We start from the raw sequence: 14,590 nt of genomic DNA on the forward strand, positions 1-14,590 counted from the left end.
CAACTTGGCGCTGGGACAGCCCCGTTCCTCCTCTTGTTTTTTGGGTCCCGCCCATTCCTATAAAAACTCCAGAATTGTTTTCCCCACCCAGATGTGCGCACGCTGTCGGGGCAGGCGGGTGGTTTAGAGACTGGTCCGTGCTGTGCCCGCTCGGTGCCCGCTCGGTGTCCGCCCGGTGCCCGCCCGGTGTCCGCTCGGTGCCCGCCCGGTGCCCGCCCGGTGCCCGCCCGGTGCCCGCTCGGTGCCCGCCCGGTGCCCGCCCGGTGCCCGCCCGGTGCCCGCTCGGTGTCCGCCCGGTGTCCGCCCGGTGCCCGCTCGGTGTCCGCCCGGTGTCCGCCCGGTGCCCGCTCGGTGCCCGCCCGGTGTCCGCCCGGTGTCCGCCCGGTGTCCGCTCCGCTCGAGATGCGCCGGCCCCGACGGCGCTGCCTCCCCGGGCTGCTGCTGCTCACGGTCGGTGGGGACGGGGCTTGGGGGGCTTGGGGGGCCCTGGGGACCCTCGGCGAGCGCGGCCAGGGGGGTCCGGAGCCCCGTCGGGGCTGCGCGGTGATGTCGCGACATGCCCGGACTCGCCGCGCTGCCGGAGCGGGACGGGGTCCGGCGAGCGGCTGCGGGGTGGGGAAGGGTGGGGAGGGGACGTGGGGGTGTTCGGGGGGCTGCCCTGGTGGGGGTTCAGCCGAGCGGCGGGGGCTGTGCGGATGGGGGGTGCCCCTGACCCGGGGAGAGCGCGGCGGCGTGCTTTACCTGCGCTTGCCGGGGGAAACTGAGGCACGGAGGGGCTCGCCTGCTGCGGGAGCCGGGGGGTGCGGAGGGGGGGACCGGGCCGCTCTCCTGCCCTGGAGGATACAGGGAAAGCAGGGGAGGTGGGGCTCACCTGGCCCGGGGGATGGAGGGGGGGATTCAGGCGATGGGGCCAGGGGGGTTCCGATGGGCAGGTGGATCAGGGGGGTTCGGAAGTGCAGGGGGACCAGGAGGTTCACCTGGGCACGGCACGGCGGAATTTGGGGTACGGGGAGGACGTGATGCCGAGCCCGAGGTCGGGAAGATGCCAGATATTTTTTTTTCAATGGGAAAAGCGATCTCAGCCCCCCCACCCCGGCTCCGAGCGCATGGCCCCGAGAGGTGGAGGGGATGAAAAGTGGCGGGCTGGATTTGAGGCTCATTGCCCGAGCCCAGGGAAGGGGATTTCCACTCCCTCCGCTCCCAAGCCGGGTTTGCCATTCCGTGCTGGCTTCTGGTGGCAGCTCCGACGGGGAATGCTCCCAAAGGATGTCGAAATCCTCAGCACGGGGATTTAAGACAGAAAAGTCCACCTGGGCGTATCGTATTTCCCCGTGGATTGGATGTTATATATTTCGGGAATACCTAAATTCTGTTAATCCTTGAAATCAGGAGGATCCTCTCCTGAGTTTTGCCCTGATTTGTATCCCAGGGTCTCTGTAACCCCCACGGCAGTGGTGAAGCACATCAGGTGCTGCTCCCGCGCTGGAATTACACATTTCCCTGTGGATTGGATGTTATATATTTGGGGAATACCTAAATTCTGTTATCACTCGAAGTCAGGATGATCCTCTCCTGAGTTTTATGCCAGAGATCCTGTCCTGACTTGTATCCCACAGCTGATCATAACCCCAGTTACAGGCAATGGAGGCGTGCATCAGGAATTACATCAGCGCTACCCTAAACAGGTTTTCAGAGAAAGCTCATCCAATTCATTCCATTAATTGTTTAGCAGAGTTTATGTAGACTGGCCTGGTAAAGTTAAGGACCTTATTAAACCCATCGACTAAGGGCATGCTGGTGACATCCTCAGGAATTTTTAATTTTTAAACCCCTTTTTATTGAATAAAATGTCTGGGGAGCTGCTCAGGGGATGATTCACATGACATGGTGGTACGATATTGCGTCATGTCCGTTCGGTCTCGCGTCACGGCTGGACACAGTCCACAGGTTTGGAGATCTGCTGAGCACGGATTCAATGGGCGTGCAGGAATTCCAGGGGAAATTCCCAGCCTGCACCAGCCCCCTGTCCTTGGAGCAGATGACATCACCTGCCTGCCCTGTATGGCTCCTGTCACATTTTGCTTGCTGCTGTTTGATTCTCTTCCAGGAGCTCAGCCAGAGGTCACTCCTTGGAGTTGGCTGCAGGGTCCAAGTCCTTTGGGATTGAAATTGTTATAAATGCAAATTTGTTTAGCTAAATTAATATGAAAAAATAAAATACTTACTTTGCGATCAAATTCTAGCTAGCCAGACACAAGGAAAGAACAGAGCCGAGCCTGGGGTCGGCACCAGGAGTCAGCCTCGGGAGAGGATTTCCTCTATGCTCACACCTCCATCCTGGCAGGAGCAGCTTTTATAGGGAAAATTCTGCCTGAGGCCAAGATTTTGGCAGTCAGTCTTCTATCCAGAGTCCATAGGTTAATGAGATTTTCTTTATTGGTGATGAGGGAGAACAATTCAGTGTCCGTAGTTGTTGAATCCCATGATGAAATTTTATGGCAATTCGGCAACACTGCATTCACATGGACCTGCCTGAGGATTTGCATGAGATCCATCTCGGGTCGTTCAGGCGATGATCAGCACCTGGGGTTCCTGTATCTCCCCAGCCATGGTCCATCTCCTGTGTCTCCCCAGCCATGGCCCATCTCATCTCCTGGCGAGCCGCACCTTCTTATTTGTAAATCAGTTTCCAATATACACCCGGTCTCACCTGCGAGGGTGGGGAGGAATCCTAATACGAACGTGTATACTCCAACAAATATTCAATATCACATATATCATATTAGAAATTGTGTGAATCATATCTACTACATATAACAAAATCAATGGGCAAGGAGGTTTTTAACCTTCTTTTTAATGCCTTTATTGTGCAATCAGCTCTGGGTGCGGGCCCGAGGTGTCACACGCACTGTCCCTGCTCCCTTCAGCATCGTGGAGGAGGAGATGGGCAGCTTTGCTCTGTGGCACAGCTGGGGCTTCCATCCTCACAAAAGTGCCCAGAAAGACACTTTTGGGTTTTGGGTTGTCTAGGGTCCTCACCCTGCTCCAATTCTTGCTGGTTTGTGGTGACAGCCTGAATTACGCCGTGAGTAGGAGGACAGTTCTCAAGCAGGAGAGGTCACAGTCTCTTGAAGTGCAGGCTGGCTCGTCTTTTCTAGGTGTTACTCCTTCCAATGGTGCCGAATGTCTCCTAATTTAATTTGCATATACGTCCCTGACGTTACCTTCTTTATGGCTAGGGCCAGTTTGGGAAGCAGCAGAGGTAATACTTGACTGATAAAAAAGAGGGTACAGAGGTCTGTTGGGTAGGGTAATTAACAGAATCGAGGTATTTAACCTGGTGATTAACGTTTAACAACTAACCAGCTTGGTAACTGTTGATTAACTGAGTTAACCTATAAACGTGTTTATAAGAGGAGCACCTCAGGAGAAAAATAAATTTGGGATGGAAGGGGGAAAGTTTAAAGCTCGATGCTTTTCCGAGCCTTCATCCCTCGAGAAGGAAGAGGCTTTTGGTTGATGAGGGATTCCTGTGCCTCTAATTCCTCTGCCTCCGGGCTTTTTTGAGTTGTTTACTGTGGGTGAAAACTCCTGAATTCTGCCGTGCTGGATTCTCCAAGTGATAGTTTGGTCGGGGATGGCAGCAGGGTGCTGGGGACTGATAACCTTATCGTGCATGTGATGCTGTTCTCTGTAAAGAAATGAAATCCTGTGGCTGAGGGGCCCCCCCAAACTGCAGAAAACACTGTGGTGTCGCTGTGATCACCCTCACACAGTGGCAGAGTTCAGGTGGGGAAGAAAAATTGATTTTTTTTCCCCCCCCATGGAAGTGGGACAAATTGTCCCTTCACTGCCAGGACTTCCAAGACCAGAATGGGTGAAGCTGCTGTGGCTGGAGCTCCTCAAGTGGATAAAAGACTTGACAAACTTACAAACATTCCTAGCTGGAGAAAAGAGGAGCAGAAGCAGATCGTGGGAGATGCAGAGCCAGAAAAGGTGTTGGAGGGACATGGATTTGATCCCTCTAAGTCCGGGTCTGGAGCTGGCCCCGTTCCCTGGGCTGACCAGGGCTTGGGGGCTCTGTGGCCTTAAATTTTAGCATTCATTAAGATGCCTTAAATTTTAGCATTCATGTTTTTCAGATTCTGTGCTGCCTAGGTGTGCAGTTCTGAGCTTCCTATTGAGTGGTGCTGAGCTCTCTGCACAGAGTAGCCAGACAAAACAATTCCTTCTCTAGCCTGGGGCCAAGGACAACTGACACAAGTTTCAGGCCCAGAAGTATAAACAACAGTGATTTAAGAGAAAAACAACGAGTATGGGACTTTGTGACCTGAAGCTATAATTGGACAATTAACTCCAATATGCTAATGGATCAAAACTAAAAAGCAGGTGGATTTTTCATCCTTTCTGCCTTTCCCTTTCCCCAGGCAGCTTCCCAGCCTCTGGGCAGGGGAAAGGTCAAATAAACCTTTCTCCTTCCCGTGCCAGCCCAGTGGCCTGAAAACAAGGGAAAATTAAGAGTAAATGCAGAGTCTGAGCTCAGATCTCTCCTCTCCCTTCCCTCCCTCCCCTCGAACCAGGACTTCAAAGCAGCTGTGGGATGAAGGAGAGGGTGAGGGTTTGCCAGAGCTCACCCTGGGTTGAGGGTGGCTCCGTGTGGTGGAAAAATTTCTCCTCTAACTTGTGTTTTCAAAAAAAGGCTCAGAAGTCTTCTGTTGTTTGGTCTCATGGTAGTTTATTGCAAGTTAATTAAAAGATTTTCTCCTGGGGCTGCTGTGGTTTGCTCAGAGCTCAGGCAGAGGCACACACACACCCTGACATCCTCTCTGACCCCGACTGCTTCTTCTCTCCCCGCCAGGGCTGCTGCTGTCTTTTATATGTACATTATGTGTTACATGTTTACAGTTTTACCCAATGCCTATTACCTATATTAAATGGTGATTTTCTATCTTTTATATGGTACATTACATGTTACATGTTCACAGTTTTTCCCAATGCCTATTCCCTATATTAAATGGTGCTTTTCTATCTTTTATATGTACATTACATGTTACATGTTCACAGTTTTTCCCCAATGCCTATTACCTATATTAAATGGTGCTTTTCTATCTTTTATATGGTACATTACGTGTTACATGTTCACAGTTTTTCCCAATGCCTATTACCTATATTAAATGGTGCCTTTCCACTCTAAACCAATCTGTGAGTGCCAACATCACCAAGAACATGGAGGTGAGGAAGGAGAAAGAGGGAGGACAGGGCAGGCCCAAATCCCAAATCCATCTTAAACCCTCTGACCCCCATGTACAAAACCAAAACCCCCTGTACAGCACTCAGAAATTCTTCCCTCTACTTTGTGACTACTTCTACTCTAATATCTAAACTTTTGTGACTTCTTGTTCTTCCTGCAAGGCTGGCAAATTGTTCCATGGTTCAAACCCAAAATCACAGCTGTTTGCAGCTGCCTGCCAGGGTCTCAAATGCTTCTGACCTGGGCCTGGAGCATCCAAAAATGTCTGAGGGACATTTGGAGTTCCAACAAAGGTTTTGCAAAACTCTGAATCCAAACTCCACATCCAAACCCTTAATCCAAACTCCTCCATTGTTGGAACAATGGGATGAAAGTGACAGACCCCGTGACCCGTCGTCCATTTTGGGACCATTTTGGGACCATTTTGGGACCATTTTGGTTCATCTTGGGTGTGGCCCTGCCTGGGCTCTTGTGCTGCCCAAGGTGGATGCATTGAGGAGATCATTTTAATAAATCTCTGCTTTATTCTTGAGCTCTGCCCAGCCTCTCCTCTAGCTCAGCCTTCCCAAGGTGTTGGGGTTCACCCTGCAGCCAGTTTTGCTTTTTCCTGTTGCAGTAAGCTCGGGAAGGAGGAGGATGAGGAGGCAGGAACTGATGCTGCGGGCAAGGGGCAGAGGCGCTCTATTGTTTCAGCCTTGCGAGCAGCTTCTGACTCATGGCAGAAATATTCACTGTAATATTTTGCCCTCCATGTTTGTGATAGGAAAAATGTCTCCTGTAGCGCATGGGTGTTGTGACATGTCTGTCCTCGCCACCCTGATGATGTAGGGGCAGCTTTACATTCATGGATATCCACTTTATATCCATGGATATCCAGATTTATATCCATGGATGTCCACTTTATATCCATGGATATCCACTTTATATCCAAGGATATCCAGCTTTATATCCATGGATATCCACGCATATCCACGGAGCAGCTCTGTGCTGGCTCAGAGGCCAATGACTTTGTCCCCGTTGGGGACACTGAGGTGCCCAAAAACCCCCAAAGCCTAAGGGGACAAATGGCCATTCCTGCTGAGCATCGTCCCCCTGGAGTGACCCGGCCAGGAGCTCAGGCAACACAAAAAGGGTGTGGAGAGCTGGCGAAAATGTGGACTTTTCTTCCTGATCCTCAGCAGGAGAACAGGGAAAACACGAGGCTGTGCTGTCCCCTGGGAGCCCAGAGTGACAACCCAGGGGCTTCCAGCCCTGCCACGGGGCTGTTTCCTCCCACAGACCCCGTTGTTCCTTTCCCGACTCTTCCCTTCCATCGGGGCTGTTGGTGCACTCGGAAATTGGGGAAGGAAAAGGGTCGTTCTAAGAAATTGGGGAAGGAAAAGAAATTGGAGAAGGAAAAGGGTTGTTCTCAGAAACTGGGGAAGGAAAAGAGGTCGTTAGCGACTCTTTGCCCTACTGAGAACCTGGCAGGCAGAATTCCCCTGCAAACCTCCAAAGCTCCTCCCGAGGCTTTTCCAAGGAAAAGCCAGCCCTGGTTTGTGGGCAGTGCCTTGGGCTGAGGTGGCTCTGAGCCATCCCAAAGCCCCTCTCCTCTTCCCTGGGCACAGCAGCTCTCACTCTGCCCGTTCTCCCCTTGCCCTGTGGATTGGGGTGGTTTTTCACGTGAGGTTTTCTGTATTTTTTAACAGGCGGCTGTTTTTGGAGCCAGTGCTGTCACCTTGACGAGGAGGGACGGCTTGGATCACTTGGATCCAGGCTGGGGAGAGGAAGATGGTTACTACAGGAAAAACGATGGTGTCTATTGCCAGAAGTGCCCTGCAGGTGAGATGGTCTCAGCGCTGATCCCACCTCTGCACTGTGCTCCTCTTCTGTGTCCTCGCTCCTCCTGAGCTCCAGCTCTGCCCTGCTCCACTGTCATGGATCTAAGCACTCATTTTGGGGGTATTTTCCCTTTCTTGGCTCATTTGTCTCTGAGCTTCGCTGGTGGTGGAATCAGAGAACCCTTCAGGTTGGAAAAGCCCTGCAAGGCCACCAAATCCCACCTGTGCCCCATCCCCACCTTGTCACTGAGTGCCACTGAGTCCAACCCATCCTTGGATACCTCCAGGATGGGGATCCAACCCTTCCTGGGCAGTTCCAGTTCCTGAGCTCCCTTTCCATGGGGAAATTCCTGCTGGTTCCACCCTGAGCCTGCCCTGGCCCAGCCTGAGGCCGTTCCCTCTCCTCCTGTCCCTGGCAGGAGCTGGGCAGAGCCACAAGGTCCCCCCTGATCCCCCTTTGCTCCAGGCTGAGCCCCTTCCCATCTCCCTCAGGAACTCTCCAGCCCCTTCCCAGCTCCCTCAGGAACTCTCCAGCCCCTTCCCAGCTCCCTCAGGAATTCTCCATTCCCTTCCCAGCTCCCTCAGGAACTCTCCAGCCCCTTCCCAGCTCCTCAGGAACTCTCCAGCCCCTTCCCAGCTCCCTCAGGAACTCTCCATTCCCTTCCCAGCTCCCTCAGGAACTCTCCAGACCCTTCCCAGCTCCCTCAGGGATTCTCCAGCCCCTTCCCAGCTCCCTCAGGAACTCTCCAGCCCCTTCCCAGCTCCCTCAGGAACTCTCCAGCCCCTTCCCAGCTCCCTCAGGAACTCTCCATTCCCTTCCCAGCTCCCTCAGGAACTCTCCAGCCCCTTCCCAGCTCCCTCAGGAACTCTCCATTCCCTTCCCAGCTCCCTCAGGAACTCTCCAGCCCCTTCCCAGCTCCCTCAGGAATTCTCCAGCCCCTTCCCAGCTCCCTCAGGGATTCTCCAGACCCTTCCCAGCTCCCTCAGGAACTCTCCAGCCCCTTCCCAGCTCCCTCAGGAACTCTCCAGCCCCTTCCCAGCTCCCTCAGCCTCTCCTGGTGCTCCAGCCGCTTCCCTGTGTGTTCAGAGTTTCCCTTTCTCTTCAGGCACCTACATTGCAGAGGAGTGCAAGGAGCAGAACAGCTCTGGCAGGTGTGAGCCCTGCAGAGACGGGGAATACATGGAATATCCCAACGCCTTGCGCTGGTGCCAGGACTGCTCGGAGTGCAGGGAAGGTAGGAGCTGGGGGGCAGCAGGGCTGATGGCTCAGGATGGGTCCAGCTGAGCTCTCTCAGAGCACAGTGTCACCTGCAGAGTCCCCAGAGAGTGGCTGGGGCTGCAATCTGTGCCTGAACCATATCTGTTAAAGGCCACATCCCTCATGCAAAGCTCGGACACAAGAGCTCCGCTCGGAGCAGGACAAGGCTCCAGGCAGCACTGGAGGCTGCTGGTGGAGTTTGAGCCGGGCTCTGCTTTTCCCTTGGCACGGGCAGCCGTGGGCAGGAGAGCTGGCACTCAGCAGCAGGGAGGGACTCGCTGCTGCCCCGGCAGAGGAGCCGGGCTGGAGCGTGTCCCCTGTGTCCCACAGATCAGGAGAAGCAGAGTCCCTGCCAGCGCGTCAGGAACACGCTGTGCGTCTGCAAGAGCGGCACCTTCTGCCCCCCGGACCACCCCTGCGAGATGTGCCAGAAGTGCCGGCCCAGGTGGGTCGGGTGTGGCTCCCGTGGGACTGATCCCAATGCTCCTGTGGGATCTGATCCTGCTGCTCCTGAGGGACTGATCCTGCTGCTCCCATGGGATCTGCTCCTGTGGGACTGATCCCAATGCTCCTGTGGGATCTGATCCTGCTGCTCCTGAGGGACTGATCCTGCTGCTCCCATGGGATCTGCTCCTGTGGGACTGATCCCAATGCTCCTGTGGGATCTGATCCTGCTGCTCCTGAGGGACTGATCCTGCTGCTCCCATGGGATCTGCTCCTGTGGGACTGATCCCGCTGCTCCTGTGAGATCTGATCCCGCTGCTCCCGTGGGACTGCTCCCCCTGCTCCCGTGGGATCTGATCCCACTGCTCCTGTGGGATCTGATCCCACTGCTCCTGTGTGATCTGATCCCAATGCTCCTGTGAGATCTGATCCTGCTGTTCCCGTGGGATCTGATCCTGCTGCTCCTGTCTGGGACTGCTCCCCCTGCTCCCATGGGATCTGATCCCGCTGCTCCCGTGGGATCTGATCCCGCTGCTCCTGCGGGACTGATCCCAATGCTTCCGTGGGACTGATCCCGCTGCTGCTGTGGGATCTGATCCCCCTGCTCCCGTGGGACTGCTCCCCCTGCTCCCGTGGGACTGCTCCCCCTGCTCCCGTGGGATCTGATCCCGCTGCTCCCGTGGGATCTGATCGCACTGCCCCCATGGGATCTGATCCCACTGCTCCTGTGGGATCTGATCCCATTGCTCCTGTGGGATCTGATCCCATGGCTCCCATGGGACTGCTCCCGCTGCTCCCGTGGGATCTGATCCTGCTGCTCCCGTGGGATCTGATCCTGCTGCTCCCGTGGGATCTGTGCTACGGAGCCAGGCTGCTGATCCCACCCTGTGTCCCCTTTCCAGGTGTCCCGAGGGTCAGGTGGAGCTGAGGCACTGCACCCCTGACAGTGACCTCCTGTGTGGTCCTGACACGGCCACCTGGCCCTACGGTGAGTGAGGGTGCTGGGGGAGGGACGGGGATGGGAGCAGCTGCTCCTGCTTCAGCCCCAGCAGCAGCTCACACCCTCACACCCCTGTTTTATCTGCTTTAGCCGCCAAGGTGATCGGCATCAGCATCGTGATTGCTCTGATAGCAGCTTGCATCCTGGCTGTGATCTGCAAACACCGCTGCAGCTCCCCAGGTGGGTGCAGGGGACCCCTGGGGCACCCACCTTGGCCAGGGGCTCTGCACTGGTGTGGGTAAAGTGGGAAGAGAGACCCCGGGAGCACCCACCGGGTGTGGGCTGGGTGGGAACAGACACCCCGGGAGCACCCACCAGGTGTGGGCTGGGTGGCAAAGAGACCCCAGGAGCACCCACCTGGTGTGGGCTGGGTGGGAACAGACACCCCGGGAGCACCCACCCGGTGTGGGCCGGGTGGGAAGAGGGTCCTGCCTGGGGGAAGAGGGATCACAGTGCTCTTTCCATCTTGCAGGGGATGGGAGACCCCGGAGCAGGACTCCCTGTGAAATAGTGGTGAGTTCCTGGGATGGCAGGGGGCTGTGGCTGTGTTTGTGGGCTGGGGTGACATCTCCCATTCCCTCTGCTCCTCACTTGGCCAGCAGTTCCTGGGAGGGCTGGAGGAGCAGGGGGATGAGGCTCATCCAGCTGGGAAAGCAGGAGGAACAGGGGGATGAAGCTCATCCAGCAGTTCCTGGGAGGGCTGGAGGAGCAGAGGGATGAGGCTTATCCAACTGGGAAGGCTGGAGGAGCAGGGGGATGAGGCTCATCCAGCTGGGAAGGCTGGAGGAACAGGGGGATGAAGCTCATCCAGCAGTTCTGGGAGGGCTGGAGGAGCAGGGGGATGAGGCTTATCCAACTGGGAGGGCTGGAGGAGCAGGGGGATGAGGCTTATCCAACTGGGAAGGCTGGAGGAGCAGGGGGATGAGGCTCATCCAGCTGGGAAAGCAGGAGGAGCAGGGGGATGAGGCTCATCCAGCTGGGAAAGCAGGAGGAACAGGGGGATGAGGCTCATCCAGCAGTTCCTGGGAAGGCTGGAGGAACAGGGGGATGAGGCTCATCCAGCAGTTCCTGGGAGGGCTGGAGGAGCAGAGGGATGAGGCTCATCCCTGAGGCTTGTGGTAGAGCTGGGCCAAGCAGAGGAGGCTCTCTGGGTGCTTCCAGCCCCCTCCTCAGTGCCATTAACACTTTCCTGTCAGTGCTGGCACATCCAGGGTCCGCAGCGGAGATCCCAGGGTAGGGGCGGGCTGGGCTTGCCCGGAGCTCCTCCAAGCTTGGGATCCACACCCTTGGATCCACGGCGGGGTCCTGCCTTCCCAGACCACCACCACAGTTGGTGTTTCTCCCTTGGCACAGAGCTCCATGTTTGGGAAGCTGCTGTTGTGCAAGACGGTGACCGTGAGGTCAGAGGACAACTCGCCTGCAGGGCGGCCGCAGCCTTACGTGCCAGGAGTGAGGGTACGTGAGTGGCACCTCTGCCCCGGCGTGCCAGGCCAAGATCTGCCATCCTGGGGGGCTTCCTGGCTGCTCAGGGAGATGGTGAAGGGTCTCTTTGCGGGGTCAGGGTGGCAAAATCTCGTTGCACTGGAGAGAGTCCTCGGAGGGTTTAACGCTGGTGCTGAGCAAAGACAACTCTGGTGTCCCTTGTGGGGGGAGAGAGAGAGGGACCTCTCCATCCTCTGTCATCCAGAGACAGGAAACATGGATGTCCTGGGGTGGGTGGTGATCTCCTGCCCCAACAGCCCTGGGAGAGAGGGAGAGGGTCTCCAATCCCCATTAATCACACATTGGTGCTGGGGCTTGGTGGGTGCTGTAGGACACTGTCATTCCAGGAGTGACACTGTCATTCCAGCAGGGACACTGTCATTCCAGGAGTGACATTGTCATTCCAGCAGGGACATTGTCATTCCAGGAGATGCTGCCGAATGAGAATGAGACACCCCTGATCCATCTGGTTCCAGCACCAGGGCAGGAAGCCAGTGAAGGTAATCCCCCAGGGGATGTGCTGGGGGCTGGGATTCCTGTCCCAGCTGCCCGTGCTCTTGATAGTAAAAAGGTTTTAAAATCATGGGGATTTAGGGTTAACAGGAAAATAAGCTTAGTAGGCCCTGGAAAAATCAATACCTTAAGCACATGAAGAACTAGTATTTGCAACTGTGTAGCTAGTACATGATAAATTATGTAATTGTTAGATGGGATGATTGTTTAGTAATTAAATATAATTACTGTTTAATCATAAGAATAATCATGAGAAACTGTGGTCAGGGGCCTGAGAAAGATCATTAGAAACTCATGTCAATGTATACAATAGAACGATATAAGTTTAATAATTAATATGTAAGTTATATAAGGACAGAATATAAAATACGTTCAGCTCGAAAGCCGTGTCGGAGTCAGATTTGGGTCTGCACCCCTGATTCCCAGAGCTCTCGATAAAAGCACCTGCAGATAAAATCATATCCCATGATGATGTGTGTTCCTAAACAATGTAAATTTAATAGTTAATATGTAAGTTATAGAAGGATAGAATATAAAATATGCTCGGCTTGAAAGCCGTGTCGGAGTCAGATTTGGGTCTGCACCCCTGATTCCCAGAGCTCTCAATAAAAGCACCTGCAGATAAAATCATATCCCATGATGATGTGTGTTCCTGAATGCTGACACTCTGGGCTGTCCTTCTCCCCTCCAGCGCTGCGGAAAACCTTCTACACCTTTGCTGAGAAGATCCCCATGGGTGAGTGGATGAAATTTGGCCACAGGCTGAACATGGGGGACAATGACATCAACATGGCCAAGTCCTACGACGGCTTCTACGGCATGCTGTGCAAGTGGCTGAACAGGGAGGGCTCCAGGGCCTCTGTCAACGTGCTGCTGGACACCCTGGTCCACCTCGACCTCCGTGGGGTGGCAGAGGACATCTCCCTCAAGCTGGTCAAGGATGGACATTTCCAGCACGAAACGAGCTGAAGGGGTCAGGGCACGCACGCTGCAACTCCCTCCGTCGAGCTACAGCTGTGGAATACCTCAGCAAGTGTTGAAATATTTAAATTTTTAGCTGTATGTAGCGCTCCTGTGGCTGCTCTCCTTTGGAAGCCATCGTGAGCTCAGCTGAGCCAGGAGGGGCTGATCCTCGTGGGAAGTGTGAGCCTCAGGGAGCTTCGATGTTGGTGCTTCCTCGTGGAATCCGAGCTGGTTTATTGATTTCACTGGGTCGACACCAAGATTTTCAAACGATTTCAATCTGCTTCCTGGATCACCTCATTTGGAAGCACTGGTACTACCCAGACTTCTTTGGGATCAGTGCAGAGAAGGGCTTTTGGCATCCCTGTGCTTCTGGACGGGATCATCCTTGATTCTCAAAGGATTCCTGGCATCATGAAATGGCTTCTGCTTTTAGACCATCTCTAAGTAAGCTTCATTCTCCATGCTTGGTGGCTCTGCGTGCTCAGCTGGGGTCTAGGGGGTACTTTTTGTGTACTGAATTTTCGTTTTGTTTTAAATGGTTCTGCTTGTTCTTAGGAGGCAATTTAAAACTTGACTTGGAGGGGAGAGGAGGAATGATTGACTTGCACTGGAACACTGGGATTGCCTGGGGAAGGGGGGGTCACCCAGCCCAGCCCCCTGCCAGCACCAGGGACACCTTCCACTCCACCAGGTTGCTCCAAACCCCATCCAGCCTGACCTTGAATGTTTGCCAGGATGAGGCAGCTTATCTGGGCAGCCTTTCTGCCAGTGTTTACCGACCCTCAATGTGAAATATTTATTCCTGTTAGCTAATCTAATGTCATCTGCATTCGGTTTAAAACCATTCCCGTGTCCTGGCACTCCAGGCCCTTTTTCAGAGTTCCTCTCCACCTCTCCTGGAGCCCCTTTAGGTACTGGAAGGGGCTTGGAGGTGTCCCAGAGCCTTCTGTTCTCCAGGCTGGACAATCTCAGCTCTCCCAGCCTGGCTCCAGAGGGGTTCCAGCCCTCAGAGCAGCCCCGTGGCCTCCTCTGGATTTCCTCAAACACCTCCAACATCCTTGTGGAGGCCCCAGAGCTGCGGAGAAGGGAAGAATCCCCTCGTGGGCCCAGGTCAGCCCCGTGGCCGTGGGGTGGCCCTGCTGTCCCTGTGTGCCCCAGCGTGGAGGGGTGAATGCACTAAGTGTGAGCGTGACCGTGGTACCCCCTGCCCGTCCCAGCCCGTGGGCAGCTCCCCGAACGCTGCACCTCACCCTGTCCCTCGCTAGGGACAACCCAGCTGCAAAAACAGCTGGGAAAACTACTGGATTACTTGAGTTACCCCCCCAGTCCATCCCCAGTGGGCTGGGAGGGTGCTCAGCATCCTTCCTGCTGCTCTCCTTCTCCCCCACCCTCCAACACTGCGTCCACAAGCAGAAATTTTTTTACTTAATTTATTTAGCAATTGTAAATACGACATACGTTAAGTTAAAAGCTATATAAAAATAGTTATATTCTTATGCATGGTTCTGTGTTTTTTACAGAGCTCTGGCCCAGCCAGTTTGCTGTTTTCCAGTTTTTTACATATCTCTGTTTATGAAGGGTTAACTTTAAAAAAAAAAAATATTCCTCCTGATTTTCTCGTCTGGTTTGATTTGTTTTCCCCCTCCAGAACTCTGGTGAGGGCCTGTCCGGGGTCTTAGTGGACACCAGGGTCCCAGTGGACACCAGGGTCCCAGTGGACACCAGGGTCTCAGTGGACACCGGGGTCCCAGTGGACACCAGGGTCTTAGTGGACACCAGGGTCTTAGTGGACACCAGGGTCCCAGTGGACACCAGGGTCTCAGTGGACACCGGGGTCCCAGTGGACACCAGGGTCC

At 54.7% G+C, this 14,590-nt stretch overlaps 1 protein-coding gene across 1 annotated transcript; it reads left to right on the forward strand.

Annotated features, from left to right (window-relative positions):
- The first annotated feature begins 372 nt into the window (after positions 1 to 372).
- On the forward strand, positions 373 to 14,346 carry LOC110480329 (tumor necrosis factor receptor superfamily member 10B). Its single transcript, XM_077789245.1, has 10 exons — positions 373 to 450; positions 6,940 to 7,072; positions 8,178 to 8,306; positions 8,660 to 8,774; positions 9,676 to 9,761; positions 9,864 to 9,953; positions 10,246 to 10,286; positions 11,127 to 11,228; positions 11,683 to 11,755; positions 12,460 to 14,346. The coding sequence occupies exons 1-10, from the start codon at positions 403 to 405 to the stop codon at positions 12,735 to 12,737; spliced, it is 1,095 nt and encodes a 364-aa protein (XP_077645371.1). The 5' UTR covers positions 373 to 402; the 3' UTR covers positions 12,738 to 14,346.
- Positions 14,347 to 14,590: the final 244 nt, after the last annotated feature.

The sequence above is a fragment of the Lonchura striata genome, chromosome 32 (assembly GCF_046129695.1).
Source record: "Lonchura striata isolate bLonStr1 chromosome 32, bLonStr1.mat, whole genome shotgun sequence".
NCBI classification, from domain to species: domain Eukaryota; kingdom Metazoa; phylum Chordata; class Aves; order Passeriformes; family Estrildidae; genus Lonchura; species Lonchura striata.